We start from the raw sequence: 13,190 nt of genomic DNA on the forward strand, positions 1-13,190 counted from the left end.
TGTTGACAGGATATGCATTCCTACAGGTCTGTACTGTGTAAACACACACACACACACGCACACACACACACACACACACACACACACAAATATATCAACTTCTACAACAAAGGCAAATCACAGGTGACTACTAAAAATGGGTGAAGTTGATGAAAGCAGGCTAGGTCCGAGGACCCAGAGCAGGTTCCGCAGGACCAACCAAGAGGATCCTTGGCTTTGCACGGGATGAAAATCAAATGTGAGCCAAAAGGAAGTGAGAGCAGGGTTTACTGAAGACAGAGCAGATACAGACGGAGCCTGTGGGAGATTCGGAAAGGAAAAAGGGCACGAGTCTCTGCTTGGGGTCTGGAGTTTTTATTGAGGGCGGTGCTCTGGTGCACATATCTCTCAAGCATCCAGGAACTGGCCGAACAGGGACAGGGGCTCAGGTGTCTTCCATAAGTCACTTATGCCCTGGAGCCAGGGGTCTTGCTGTCAAGGTGTCTGGAGTCAGTGGTCTTAAAAAGCATTCATGAGACGACCTCTCTTGGACACTCCTTAGATGTTCTCTATTGTTCTGGAAAGACTCCAAAGAAATCATTAACTCCTTTACACGGTGGACATACATGATGGTGTGTGTAAAGTGGGGGTGCAGGTCCTAGGAAGAAGAGAAGCAGGGAAAGAAGTAAAGGGAAAAAACCCAGCTTTTTCTTTCATGGGGTCCCTTCCATTTCCCTATCTCAAAGAGATTTAAAAAACCATTGCACTCTTAGGCAGGATTCCAGGAGCTTGAATCAACTCAATGAATCCTGCTAACAACTCCTATGAATTAGGTGCTATGATCATGCCCATTTTAGAGATGAGGAAGGCAAGGCTTTCCTGTCATTCTCCCTGCTCCTCCTCCAGCCTCCCTTTCATCTTCCTAATAGAGGGCTTGGTACGTTGCCCACTATCTGTTTTAGCCAGTACTGCCCTGGTTTATGTCTGTCATTCTGGCCTAGGCGGTAACAACACCCACTTTCACTTCTTTTTTTTAATTGTAGGAAGAAAAAACACCTAACATGAAACTTACCATCTTAACCATTTTCAAATTTACCTTTACTTTTAAAAGGGTCCTAGTTTAGACCATAAATTATCTGATCAGCCTTGTCTACTTTAACTTCTCTACGGTAACTCTTTACTTACCTGCCTCCCTGACGGAACTGTGAGCCTTTGGAGAACAAAACTCCAGCAGAGTGCCAGGCAGACAGTGAGTAAATGTTTAATAACTGAACAAATGAATAAAGATGTTATTCTAAAATCCCTCCTTGGTTAATGTTCATTTTACAGAGGGAGCCGGCCCTCTACCAGGTTCAGAATTTGAAACCTGTAAATTATTCCTTACGTATCTGAGACACATAATGTAGCTAGAGAAAGTGCCAGTGGTCTACAGAACGTTGTAAATGTGTGTTGCTGCACAAAAGAACAGTCATTTACCCACCAGTGAGCCGCCACAGGAGACAGTGGCTGCAAGAAAATGTGTGTGGGCTTATAAATATTTGGACAGATTCACAAGCCTGGAATAAAGAACAATAATAAAAAAACAAAAAGGGTCTCAAAACAAAGACAAGAAAGTCAAGTGCTCCACTTAAACACTCTTTTAAAATTCAAATATTATCTTTGGGGATGCAAAGCTCTGCACTGTCAGCATATGGCCTCCTGCAGTGAATCACAGCACAAACATATTCTGAGTTAATCCTGTACCTTTGTGAAGAGGGAAATAAGGACCTCCAATTTCAGTAGAATTTCATAAACCTAAAACGCAGTATTTAATGTGAAGCTAAACAACCCATCCTTCCCTCCCTCCAACTCTCTTCCTCTTTCTCCCCCGCCCCACACACATATACAATGTTCTCTCTCTCTCTCTCTCTCTGTCTCTCTGTCTCTCTGTCTCTCTCTCTCTCTCACACACACACACACATACACACACACACACACACACACACACAATGTTCTACATCAAGTTAAACTGAACAAAAAGATAAAAACAAAATTGAGAAAAAAAGGATAGAGTGTGGTTTTTATTGATTTAAAAACAGAAAATCCCACTACATGACTAACAGTTTTATCAACATCATAATACTGAAGTTCTGTTCGGTGTTTTTAACCTGCACCCAAATTTTTAAGTCACTGGTACCACTTGACCGCTTCGGAACCAATCTAATCTCTGTATTTCTCCAGATGGCAACTGTCACTTGGGCCCGAGGAACCCAAAAGGACCGATCTGGCCAGCCATCACATTGCATACTTTAAAACTCACTCAGAGTTGAGGCGGCTGCCACTCTGTTCTTTGTAACTCTAAGATGTGAAGGCCAAAAGATATCTTCAATTCAGTATAGTCTTAATTGCTTTAAAGTCTGCTGTTTCCCAGGTGAACAAGGTCCCTTAATTCTTACAGATGTAATGAAGAGAGTATTTTTGAGCTAGTAGTACACTTGCATTGAACATGACCAGCCCTCAAGCTCTCAAAGGTATCTGTTCGCCTGGGCAAGGCTTCTGTGCTTCTGTTCCGGCAGAAATGTAAGAAGGGAGGATGGGATGAGAGGAGAGAGACATGATTTTGCAGCAGGAATCGCATGCTTTACCCAGAGAAAACATTTTTTTCTAAATCACTTCAACTTTAGTAACACAGGGAAGCCAACAGGACTTGATCATCACGTTTTATACACGAGGAAAGTTCTAACACGAGGGAAGGGAAGTTCTAACCCAACGGGATGAGGAAAAGGGGGCAGGGCCTGGTCCAGAGGGAAGTGGGAAAAGAGGAAAGCCAGAGTCAGGAGAGGAAGTGGGGGAGGTAAGTGTGTCCTATCCCCCCCTCTTGAAAGGTGTGCTCACAGGGTGAAAGAAGGAAGGCCTCTGCCATGCTTCCAGTTTAGGATTCTGGGCACAGACTGCCTCGTGGGCCATACCACATCGATTTGGTCTGGTCAGTCACATCCAAGTAAACTGTGCTACAGCAAAGTCAGACAGAGCAACAGCTGGAGTTTATCATTTACCTCTGCAGCCCTGACTTGTCTGTTCCCACGAGCCCCAGAAAATCCTGCCTGAATAGGGTGAGACAGAAATGAGCAGTTGCAGATGGGGTGGGCTGGACAGAGGGTCACGGGAGTGCCCGGTGAGGGGCGACGTGACGCCTCTACAAAGACTGTAGGGGACCAGATCACTAGGCCAAGAGCTGGCTGAAGGATATGGCAGAGGCCCAGAGGGGAAGCATGCCCGTAAGAGCCAAAGTGAAGCGGAGCCTGCCAGGAGCACAACCAGGCATGACCGAGCATGACAAGCAAAACAGGAGTTCGGCAGCAAGAGCTTTCGGCGGCCGGCTCCAGGGAGGGACGCCCTCGCTCAGCCACCTCCAGTCCAGGCAGCTGCTCCACGGCAGAGCCACGAGGGACCCGGAGGTTACCAGGTGGGTTTACAGATCCCATCCACTCCCCAGCCCACCCCTCCCCTTCACCCAGATGCCACCTTAGCGAGGTCCACGGAGGAAAAGGAAATCCAAGAACCAGAGCACTTGACATGGGTAAAAGTGAGCATCTACCTAAAGACTAAAGTTGTTGCATCAGACTAATTTCACTGGATTAAGCCATATTTAAGCTGCTTCCCCCATCGACTTCCATACTGGGAAGGGGCTTGTGAGGAAGGTCAGCCCAAATGATTCAAAAATAAGGAATCATTCTCTCCCCCTGCGGGTCCCGTAAGTCACCACTGTTTCTTCTCGCCCTTACCTCTGAGTGCCCACAACACGAGGCAGAGCGAGGAAAACAGTCCCCAGTCCCACTGGAGGGACCTCAGTCCCATTACTTAATTGTGGAAGAACACCTTCTGGAGTTCTTCTTTATTTGCCTGTTGGGAAAGGCAGAAGAAGGCCCAACACGGTTGAGAAAGAAAAGAAAGCCACAGAAAGAAAATGAGGCATGATTTTTTTCATACTTGGAGCTCTGCGGCTCACCCTTACGGTACGTTTTTTAGAGAAGCAAAAGGCATCACATATTTTGTTCACTTCTCTAGCCTTACCAGAGGTGGATAAGCCCCAGCAATCCTGTGACCGCTGCCTGACCAAAGGTCTGTGGCGCTGCTCACTCCCTCCTCAAGGCACCCTCTTCCGGCGTTCACAATGGCGACAGGCAGGGAGGCGGCATCCCAAGCCTTCATGCTTTGGCTCTGGCAAGCCTCCCATCTTCTACAACTGTGATGTTCTGTGTTCAGGGGAATTCCAGCAACATTCTGTGAGAACGGGGATTGGTCACGGGCTGACGCCGTCTGCTAACAGTTGAAGGTTTGGGGCACGTCATGAGCCAGAGCAGCAGGCACGTTCCCTTTATACAAGGTAAACAGGCTGCACGCACTCTACCACAGGAGACCCTTCCCACGTCCACTGATGATTTCGAGATCCAATCATTAATTGTAAATCACAAAGTTCTCCCGGTTAGAGACCAGCTGGTGCATCTGGACCGAGTCCGCCCATTAAACCCTCCATCCACCTCCACAGGCATTCATACAACTAACATTAATGACACACACTGTGGAATCCCACAGTGATACACAGTAGAACGAGATACGGTCCCTGCCCTCAAGAAGCTCAGAAGCTGGCAGCCGAGACAGATTTGCTATTAAAGCAGCATCCTGCCAACTCCTAGTTTACCATCGCTATCACCAGTACTAGAGTCAGAGACCGGCCGTCCATTAGCCGAAAGCAAACTTCTAGTAATGAGGTAACACGTGTCCTAGCACATGCTAGCACACGGCATGCGGGAAAACGTCGACCATCTCCCCTGTACTCTCTTTACTGACGCTCTTAAGGAAGTGCTGTCAAAACGCAGCACTACCCAAGTGACCCAAGGATAGCAAGACAAACTTCTGTGAAATGTGTAGAGTGCTTATCGCTCGTACTTGAGGGGCAGCCCAAATTTTGGCAATAAGGTGTATTTCGACACCAGCCAGGGTCTGACCATTCTCCTCAGAGGAGTTTGATTTCCACAGTCAGGCCAAGGCTGCTGAATGACTATAGGCAGGTGAAATTCACGGTAAATAGACCAGCACGAGTAGCTTCGTCTTTTCTAATCAAGCTTCTTTAAGTAGTGCAAAGACTTAGGAGCGTTTTCTTTTTTTTTTTTTTAATTTTTTTTTTTTAACGTTTATTTATTTTTGAGACAGAGAGAGACAGAGCATGAACGGGGGAGGGTCAGAGAGAGAGGGAGACACAGAATCTGAAACAGGCTCCAGGCTCTGAGCAGTCAGCACAGAGCCCGACGCGGGGCTGGAACTCACGGACCGCGAGATCATGACCTGAGCTGAAGTCGGACGCCCAACCGACTGAGCCACCCAGGCGCCCCTTAAGAGCGTTTTCTATCTACCAGCTAGAGAAGTAAGAAAAATAAAACCAATAAATCACACACATTAGCTTGGAAATTTAAGGCCTGGAATATCAGCCTACTTCTCAAATAAATCAGGCTATGGACACATTTTTTTGAAATTTCTGGAGATTCAACCCACCATTTTATTTAAAGTGACAGGAGAGATTTTTCTACTTCCCTCCCCCAAGATCCTGGGAGAAAGATTTGTCTGTCTTGATCCATCCCAAAGAACTTATGGATGTGAAACGTCTGCTCATGTATGAGATGACAGGATGGAAAAGAGCTGAGTCCTTCTGGGAAGTAAAAATAAAATCATCCGAGGGAATGGGGGACCTGGGTGGGTCAGTTGGTTGAACTCACGGTTCCTGACTTCGAGCCCCGTGTCGGGCTCTGTGCTGACAGCTCAGAGCCTGGAGCCTGCTTTGGATTCTGTGTCTCCCTCTCTCTCTGCCTCTCCCCTACTCTCACTCTCTCTCTCTCAAAAAAAAAAAGAATAAACGTTAAAAAAAATTTTTAAATGATTGAGGGAATTAAGGGGAAAGGAAAGAAAGATCAGAGGGAGGAGGAAGAGAGCAACTTTGCTCTATACTACACGACGGGTATCACAATAAAGAAAGAACCCTGCACTTGGACTTTGTGTACACAGAGGACTGCCAAAAAGACTCCTTTCTGTTGATGGAACATACCTTTCGTGTCAGCCAAACCCAAACAAACATAGCTAAGAGTTACTGCTGTAAATACACCCGTTGGGGTGCCTGGGTGGCTCAGTCGGTTAAGCGTCCGACTTCGGCTCAGGTCATAATCTCACGGTACATGGGTTCGAGCCCCATGTCAGGCTCTATGCTGACAGCTTGGAGCCTGGAGCCTGCCTCAGATTCTGTGTCTCCCTCTCTGCCCCTCCCCTGCTCACACTCTTTCTCTCTCTCTCAAAAATAAATAAAAACGTCTAAAAAACATTTTAAAATACACCCCTGATAGCTACCATAAATAGGAATTTTTTATTAAATAGATGAAAACCTCATTATTTTGGTATGTTTTCTAAAAATATACCAAAAGCCCTGCAGGAATTTCCTTTCTAATAAACCCTTTCTTTATAGATATACTTAGAATAAACAATTGGGGGTGAGGGGATTTTCAAAATACGTAAGAAACATTTTTGTAAAATCTTACCTTAAAAAGAGCTACACACAGACAAATCTCTTCCACTTCTACAGGTATAATACAGTGACGTGAACTCGATGAATGCCTGCTGATTCAATAAATATGAAAATCATTTCATACAGATTTCTTAAGAAATTCATCTAGTTGAGCAGAAATTATTCTCACTGTAAAAATGAAAACGCTTGTAACACTGTTCACTGTGTGCCAGGCACTGTTCAAGAAGCTCATCTCACAGTGCTCCTTTGAAGTGCTACGATATATCCATTACGGTGCTTACAAATACTAGGGATTCTCCTCCTTCCAAGCACATGGTAGAATGACACCTTGACGCCTCCTAGCCTCCTTAAATTCAGGCACGACCAGGGGACTTGCTTTAACTAACAAAAGTATAAGTGGAAATGACGTGTGTCCCTTCTGGGAAGAAGTCTTTTTTTTGAGAGAGAGAGAGAGAGAGAGAGAGAGAGAGAGCCAGCGTGGGGCTCCATTCCACAACCCTAGCATCATAATCTGAGCTGAAGTCGAGTCAGACGCTCAACCGATGGAGCCACTCTGGCGCCCCAAGAAGTCTTTGAAAGCCAGTGCAGGCTCCGCCGAGCCCCTTTCCGCCACCGTGAGCGGCGATCCCCAAGTTGGTGCGGCCTCTCCTGGCCACCAGCTCTGTTAGCACAGCCCACACACGACTCTCAAGAGTCATGAACCAGGAGAGAGAAATAAACCTTGGTGATGTAAACCTCCAAAATGTGGAGGCTGTCTGTTATTACATTATAATCTAGCCTATCCTGACTCGGACAAGTGGTTGAAAAAACAGCCTTTCTTTCCCAATCGTCGGTCATTTGGACTGCTAATCTAGGTGGTTTTCTTCTTACACATTATTTGTTCCTCCATCACTCCCAGAAAACAAGTCATAAAAATCATTATTTGCATTTTAGCATTTTTACAGAATCAGAAATGTATATATTCTTTTTTTAAATTCTGCTTTTAAAAAAGATGTTAGCAATTTTTTTTTATTTGTTAAAGTTTATTTATATTTTAGAGACAGAGTGCAAGCAGGGTTGGGATAGAGAGAGGGAGACCCAGAATCTGAAGCAGGCTCCAGGCTCTGAGCTGTCAGCACAGAGCCCGATGCGGGGCTCAAACTCAGGAACCGTGAGATCACGATCTGAGCTGAAGTCGGACACTTAACCAACTGAGCCACCCAGGTGCCCCTTAATTGTTTTTAATGTTTATTTACTTTTGAGAGAGAGAAAGAGAGAGTACAAGCAGAGGAGAGTCAGAGAGAGAGGGAGCCACAGAGTCTGAAGCAGGCTCCAGGCTCTGAGGGGTCAGCACAGAGCCTGATGCGGGGCTCAAACTCATGAACCGTGAGATCGTGACCTGAGCTGAAGTCGCGATACAACCAACTGAGCCACCCAGGCACCCCAGTCATTAGCAATTTTTAAAAAAAGCAATTCATCCTTGCAAAACACACACACACACACACAGGTAATTTGCCCTTGCATAAGATTCAAATAATATCTATGTATAAAAAGTGAAAAATCATCACATCTCTTACCCCAATTCTTTCATATGCATAGATCCACTTTTTAAAAGGGAGAGATGTCACAAAAATAATATACATATTAGTTTGCAACTTGACAACTTAATAGTCCACAGACAGCTTTCCAGTTAACAACTGCATTGTGTAACTATAACATAATTTATTTCACCACATCCCTACTGATGGACATTTGGCTGATTACACATTTTTATTTAATGGCAAGGCTACAATAAACATCCTTGTAAAATCATACTAATATTTCTGTAAAATTTATCCCAAGAAATGTACCTGCTGAGTCAAAGGGTATGAACATTTTGCATTTTGACAGGTATTGCCAAACTGCCCTCCAAAATGATGGTACTGGGGCACCCAGCTGGCTCAGTTGGTAGAGCACGTGACTCTTGATCTCAGGGTCACGATTTCAAGCCCCATGCTGGACGTAGAGTCTACTTAAAAAAAAAAAAAAAATGATGGTATCAATTCATACCAATAGTATATGAAAGTGCCTTTTCTCCCGAGGTCTTACAAAACTGGATATTATCAAGTTTTGGAAATATCTATCCAGCTGAGATTTTTTAAAATGGTGCTTCAATGTTTAATTTGTATTGCTTTTATTATTCTTTTCCAGCTTGTTTTCACTACCTGTACATTTTCCGCAGAGAAATGTGTGCCTAGCCATGTTTTTTTAATAGGGTTATGTTTTTATTATTTATTTGTAGAGGCTTTTTCATCTATTACAAATATTAAGAACTTAAATCTATGTTGGAAATATTTTCTACAAGTCTTCATTTATGAATGCTGGGGTCCAACACATAGATTTTTTAAAATTAATATGTTTAAATTTGTCAAAATTTCCCATTATAATATCTGGGTTTCAAGAAAAAGTCCTTTGAATTCATTCCAAGCTTAATAGGTTGACTGTGAGAACATTTCCACAAAGAATACAATTAAGCCCATTTTTTTGGCTCTTCAAATCCACCCTGAACTTACTTTATTCTTCAAAGCAACCAGCACAGCATCCAGTATGCAATTTTTCGATAAATATTCCTTTATTTTGTCCTCCCGAGTTCCATGAGTTCAGAGACAACAGACACACAATTCTTTCCAAAATACGTCCCATCAGAACTCCAGTTGTGCTCAGGGTGACCACAAGCCCTGCCGAAACAACCATGTTTCCCAGCCTTGTGTACGGCGAGGGGTGGTAGTATGACACAGTTCTGGTTAAGGAGATGTAAGCGGAAGTCACCAGACTGAGCTTCCAGGAAGCTCCTTGGAAGAGAACAGGAGCAGCCGGTTCTGCCTTTTGCCATCTGCCCTCCCCCTTCTTCCTGCCTGGAAGGCAGATGCAATGCTGGCTGGAGGGCAGCCATCTTGAGATTTCAAAGTGACAAGATCACTAAGGTCTTTGATGGTTTTGGCCAATCCTGTTATGCCCACCTCTGTACTTCTCATTAGAAGAGGAAAATAACCCCTTTACTCGTGTGAGACATTAATGAGTCAGGTTTTCCATTAATTGCAGCAGAATATAATATCTAGACTATATGTTGTGGTTCACCCAACATCTTCGCACAGATTTTTAAATATTCTTTCCATTTTCGTGGCTTGAGATGGTCCCTTGAACAGAAGTTATGCTGGTTTGAAGGGCAAGTTCTCCATTCACAGACACATTAATTTAAAGAGGAGAAATCAAATCATTAAGCACTTCAAATGGAAATCCAAGTGCCCCCTAAGGAGAAGTCAGTAATCAGCAACATATGGTGTCACCTGTGTTAATCCTGGCATTAAATCACCCTTATCAGGACACCGCACAGCTCATTTCAGTTGTGAAGTAAAATCTCCGGGATAAAAGATATTTTAAAGAAAAACAAAAAATCACACCATTGGAGGGCTTTTTAATAATTACACAAGACGGAACGGGTTTTTTTTTTCTTTTTTTTTTTTTGCCGTTAATCAATTCCCAAGAATTTAGGCTCACTTTTATTTTTATTTGTTTTCAAGATTTTTTTTTAATGCTTATTTATTTTTGAAAGGGAGTGTGCAAGTGGGGAAAAGGCAGAGAGGGGAGACAGAAGATCTGAAGTGAGTTCCGTGCTGACAGGCTGACAGCAGCAAGCCCGATGTGGGGCTTGAACTCATGAACTGTGAGATCATGACCTAAGCCGAAGTCAGCTGCTCAACCAACAGAGCCACCCAGGTGCCCCGGATCGCTTTTAGTTTTAAATGAAATTAAGAATTAAGAAAATATTCCAGTAGGTACCCAGTGAAAGCCCCACCACTGGATTCCCCTGGATCAGGGAGAAAAAGAACTAACTGAGGGAATTGTTTAAACACTCTGTTACCGGGAAGTACAGTCTTGAAATGCTGGTCCGATTTTAATCCTCTCACTTCAGCTAGCCGGCCCTCCAAGCCTGAAGAAGGAGAAAAGGGGCCGAGGGAAGGCAGATTCCACCCCCAACAGCGGTCCTCTCCAGTACAGCAGTCACTTCAACTGGGCAAAGAAGAGGTGGGGGCCATAAACAGTAATCATCTCAGATGACTGGGCGCTAGGCTCAGTCATCTTTGCCACTTCCTCTTATCAGCCACCACTGCTTCCACCAAGAATAACTGTCTTCTAAAAAATGCCCAACCCTCCCCCAGCAGGTATCTTTTTCATGACATTCAATATTTTTTTAAAATTTTTTCTTTAATGTTTATTTATTTTAGAGAGAGAGAGAGAGAGAGTGTGTGAGTGGGGAAGGAGCAGAGAGAGAGGGAGACACAGAATCTAAAGCAAGCTCCAGGCTCTGAGCTGTCAGCACATGGCCTGACACGGGGCTTGAACCCACGAACCGTGAGATCATGACCTAAGCCGAAGTCGGACGCCTAACTGGCTGAGCCACCCAGGTGCCCCCAGCATTCAGTATTTTTAATTAAATTCTTCAACTATGAATAAACTCCCTTACTCACTGTCCAGGACCACTGTCCTGGTCTGCCTCTGTAATAAGAAGCAATGTACCACCTACTAGTGGTCACAGTCTCTTCACAGTCTATTATAAGGGGGAGGAGGGAGGAAGATGAAAAGAAAAAGGGGTAGAATGTAGAGAGAAAGTCAACAAAGAATGGCAGTGGAAAGAAAATCATGAACGCGATCAACCATAAGCTTTCATATTAGCCAATGTCAGCTTCTGAAGTCAGACATACAGCCCCTTCTCCCATTCAGTTCAACCGGTTGGTCAGTTACCATCTTAATTCTTTTATAAGTGAGCCTTATCACCTCTCAACATTTAACAAATTTTTGAGATATACATCCACAAACTTAGGCAGAGTTCAACAAACTTCTTGAAATGTATATTCAAAAAACAATTTTAAGAGTGACTTTAATTGTGAAAGGGGCACCGGGGTCAGTTAAGCATCCAGCTCTTGATTTCGGCTCAGGTCATGATCTCAAATTGAGCCCCACTGTCGGGCTCCACGCTGAGCAGGGAGTCTGCTTGGGATTCTGTCTGTCCCTCTCTCTCTGCCCCTCCCCCATGCAAGCACCGTCTCTCTCTCAAAACAGAATAAATATTTTAAAAATTACCGTTAATCTGTCAAGTTTTCATTTATGTCAGCCAAGTTAACAAAAGTAGGTAACCTAAGAATCCCACAGCCGTATTTGTTACAGGTAAGTAATCACCAAATAATTAGGAGGAACTGTCTAGAATATATTTCAAACACAAATAATTGGTAATCCAGTTCCCTCCCAAGAAGAGAGACAGGGATGTTCATAGAGAAACTACACTGCGGAACAGGTAAGGATCAGAATACGTGCTTTAATTCTCCTGACGTCAATAGTGAGCTCACCCTGCAGCGATGATCATTTTAGAGCTCCAGGTCTCAGTCTCCCTGCCTATAAAATGGCAATAACGACACCAATTATTAGTTAGCATGCCTTCAGTAGGAATAAGGAAAACTTATTCTCTGGTAACAAGAAGGCAGCCCTACGGGAGCTGGAGAGCTGGTTCTTCCCATCTTTTTCTCCCACTACAGAGCCAGCATCCAGCTTATTTTTAGGGTCCCTTTTTTCCTTATTGTCACAAGACTGCTGTAGCAGCTCCAGGTGATCAAGTCCAGTCATGGCAAAAAGCAGCAGAAAAACAGGGGTTGTCTCTTTCTTGCGCACCCCTTTCAAAAAGGAAGGGAACTTTTCCCACACATGCCCTTACCTCTTATGTCACTAGCCTGAACTGGGTCACATGCGTATTCCTAAACTGGTCCCTAGCAAAAGGAATGAACTTACTGTAACAGGCTTAGACTAACTGGGATTTAATCCTGAGTTATGTGACGTAGGGGTGGACACCTGAACAAAACTGGGGTTCAACCAGCCAGAAAAAATAGACAACTGGGCAGATAATCAGCAGAGTCAGGAACCCCTTACTTCACAGTACTGTAGCAACATTCAAACGATAAAATGTGAAAAATCTGTAAAGTATAAAATGCTTTACACAGATGTAGGAGATTATTATTTACTCAAGAAGAATGTTGTGTACTGAGGAAACATAGTTCCCCCGGATCTTTTTTTTGTTGTTGTTCCCCAAAATCTTTATGAAGAAATAGATTCACTGAAAATAAAGGATATCCTTTTAAAAAAAAATCTCAGCATAGCAAACTATAATGACCACCATTCAAACAATAATAATAAAATGTGAGGTTATGAACTACTATGAATATATGCGTTTTTCATATATATGCAGATTGGTAAATATCAAGCACCAGCAATGGGTTTTACAGGCAATACATACTTCCATATTATATTCAACAAATATTTTCTGAGCATCTACTAGCACGTATTATTCCAAACACTGGGGATACTGTAGAGAACAAGGTCAAATCCCTGCCTTGTTGGTGCCTATATAACCACACTTAACTGCATATAACTGCTTTTGAAGAGAAACATTCTTAATCACCAACATATGTTGAAATCAAGTTATCAGAATACATGTGATTTTAAATTAATTATAATAAATTTGATTTTGGTTAATTCTAATTTCCTACACCACCCCAAAATAAAATCATGAATCTGGAAAAAAAAAAAATTGACAGGTGCCCACCAATAGGAGAAAGGATGTTGCTTTCTTCTCCCATTTCTGGATGAATGCCAA

At 43.5% G+C, this 13,190-nt stretch overlaps 1 protein-coding gene across 7 annotated transcripts in view; it reads right to left on the minus strand.

Moving 5' to 3' along the window:
* WDFY2 (WD repeat and FYVE domain containing 2) overlaps positions 1 to 13,190 on the minus strand; it is a 178,886-nt gene that overhangs the window by 138,411 nt on the left and 27,285 nt on the right. Inside the window, exons 2-4 of one of the 7 annotated variants that reach the window (XM_042909049.1) lie at positions 6,543 to 6,621; positions 4,033 to 4,242; positions 250 to 556 (exon numbers count right to left, since the gene is read on the minus strand). The exons of 2 other annotated variants lie outside the window; for them this stretch is intronic. In XM_042909049.1, the coding sequence (XP_042764983.1) occupies positions 443 to 556; positions 4,033 to 4,242; positions 6,543 to 6,621 (403 nt within the window). In that variant the 3' untranslated portion in view covers positions 250 to 442. Of the gene's footprint in view, positions 1 to 249; positions 566 to 4,032; positions 4,243 to 6,542; positions 6,622 to 13,190 lie in introns of those variants that run through there. 4 more of the 7 variants (XM_042908994.1, XM_042908724.1, XM_042908862.1 and 1 more) reach the window with 4 other exon arrangements.

Source organism: Panthera leo, chromosome A1 (genome assembly GCF_018350215.1).
Source record: "Panthera leo isolate Ple1 chromosome A1, P.leo_Ple1_pat1.1, whole genome shotgun sequence".
NCBI classification, from domain to species: domain Eukaryota; kingdom Metazoa; phylum Chordata; class Mammalia; order Carnivora; family Felidae; genus Panthera; species Panthera leo.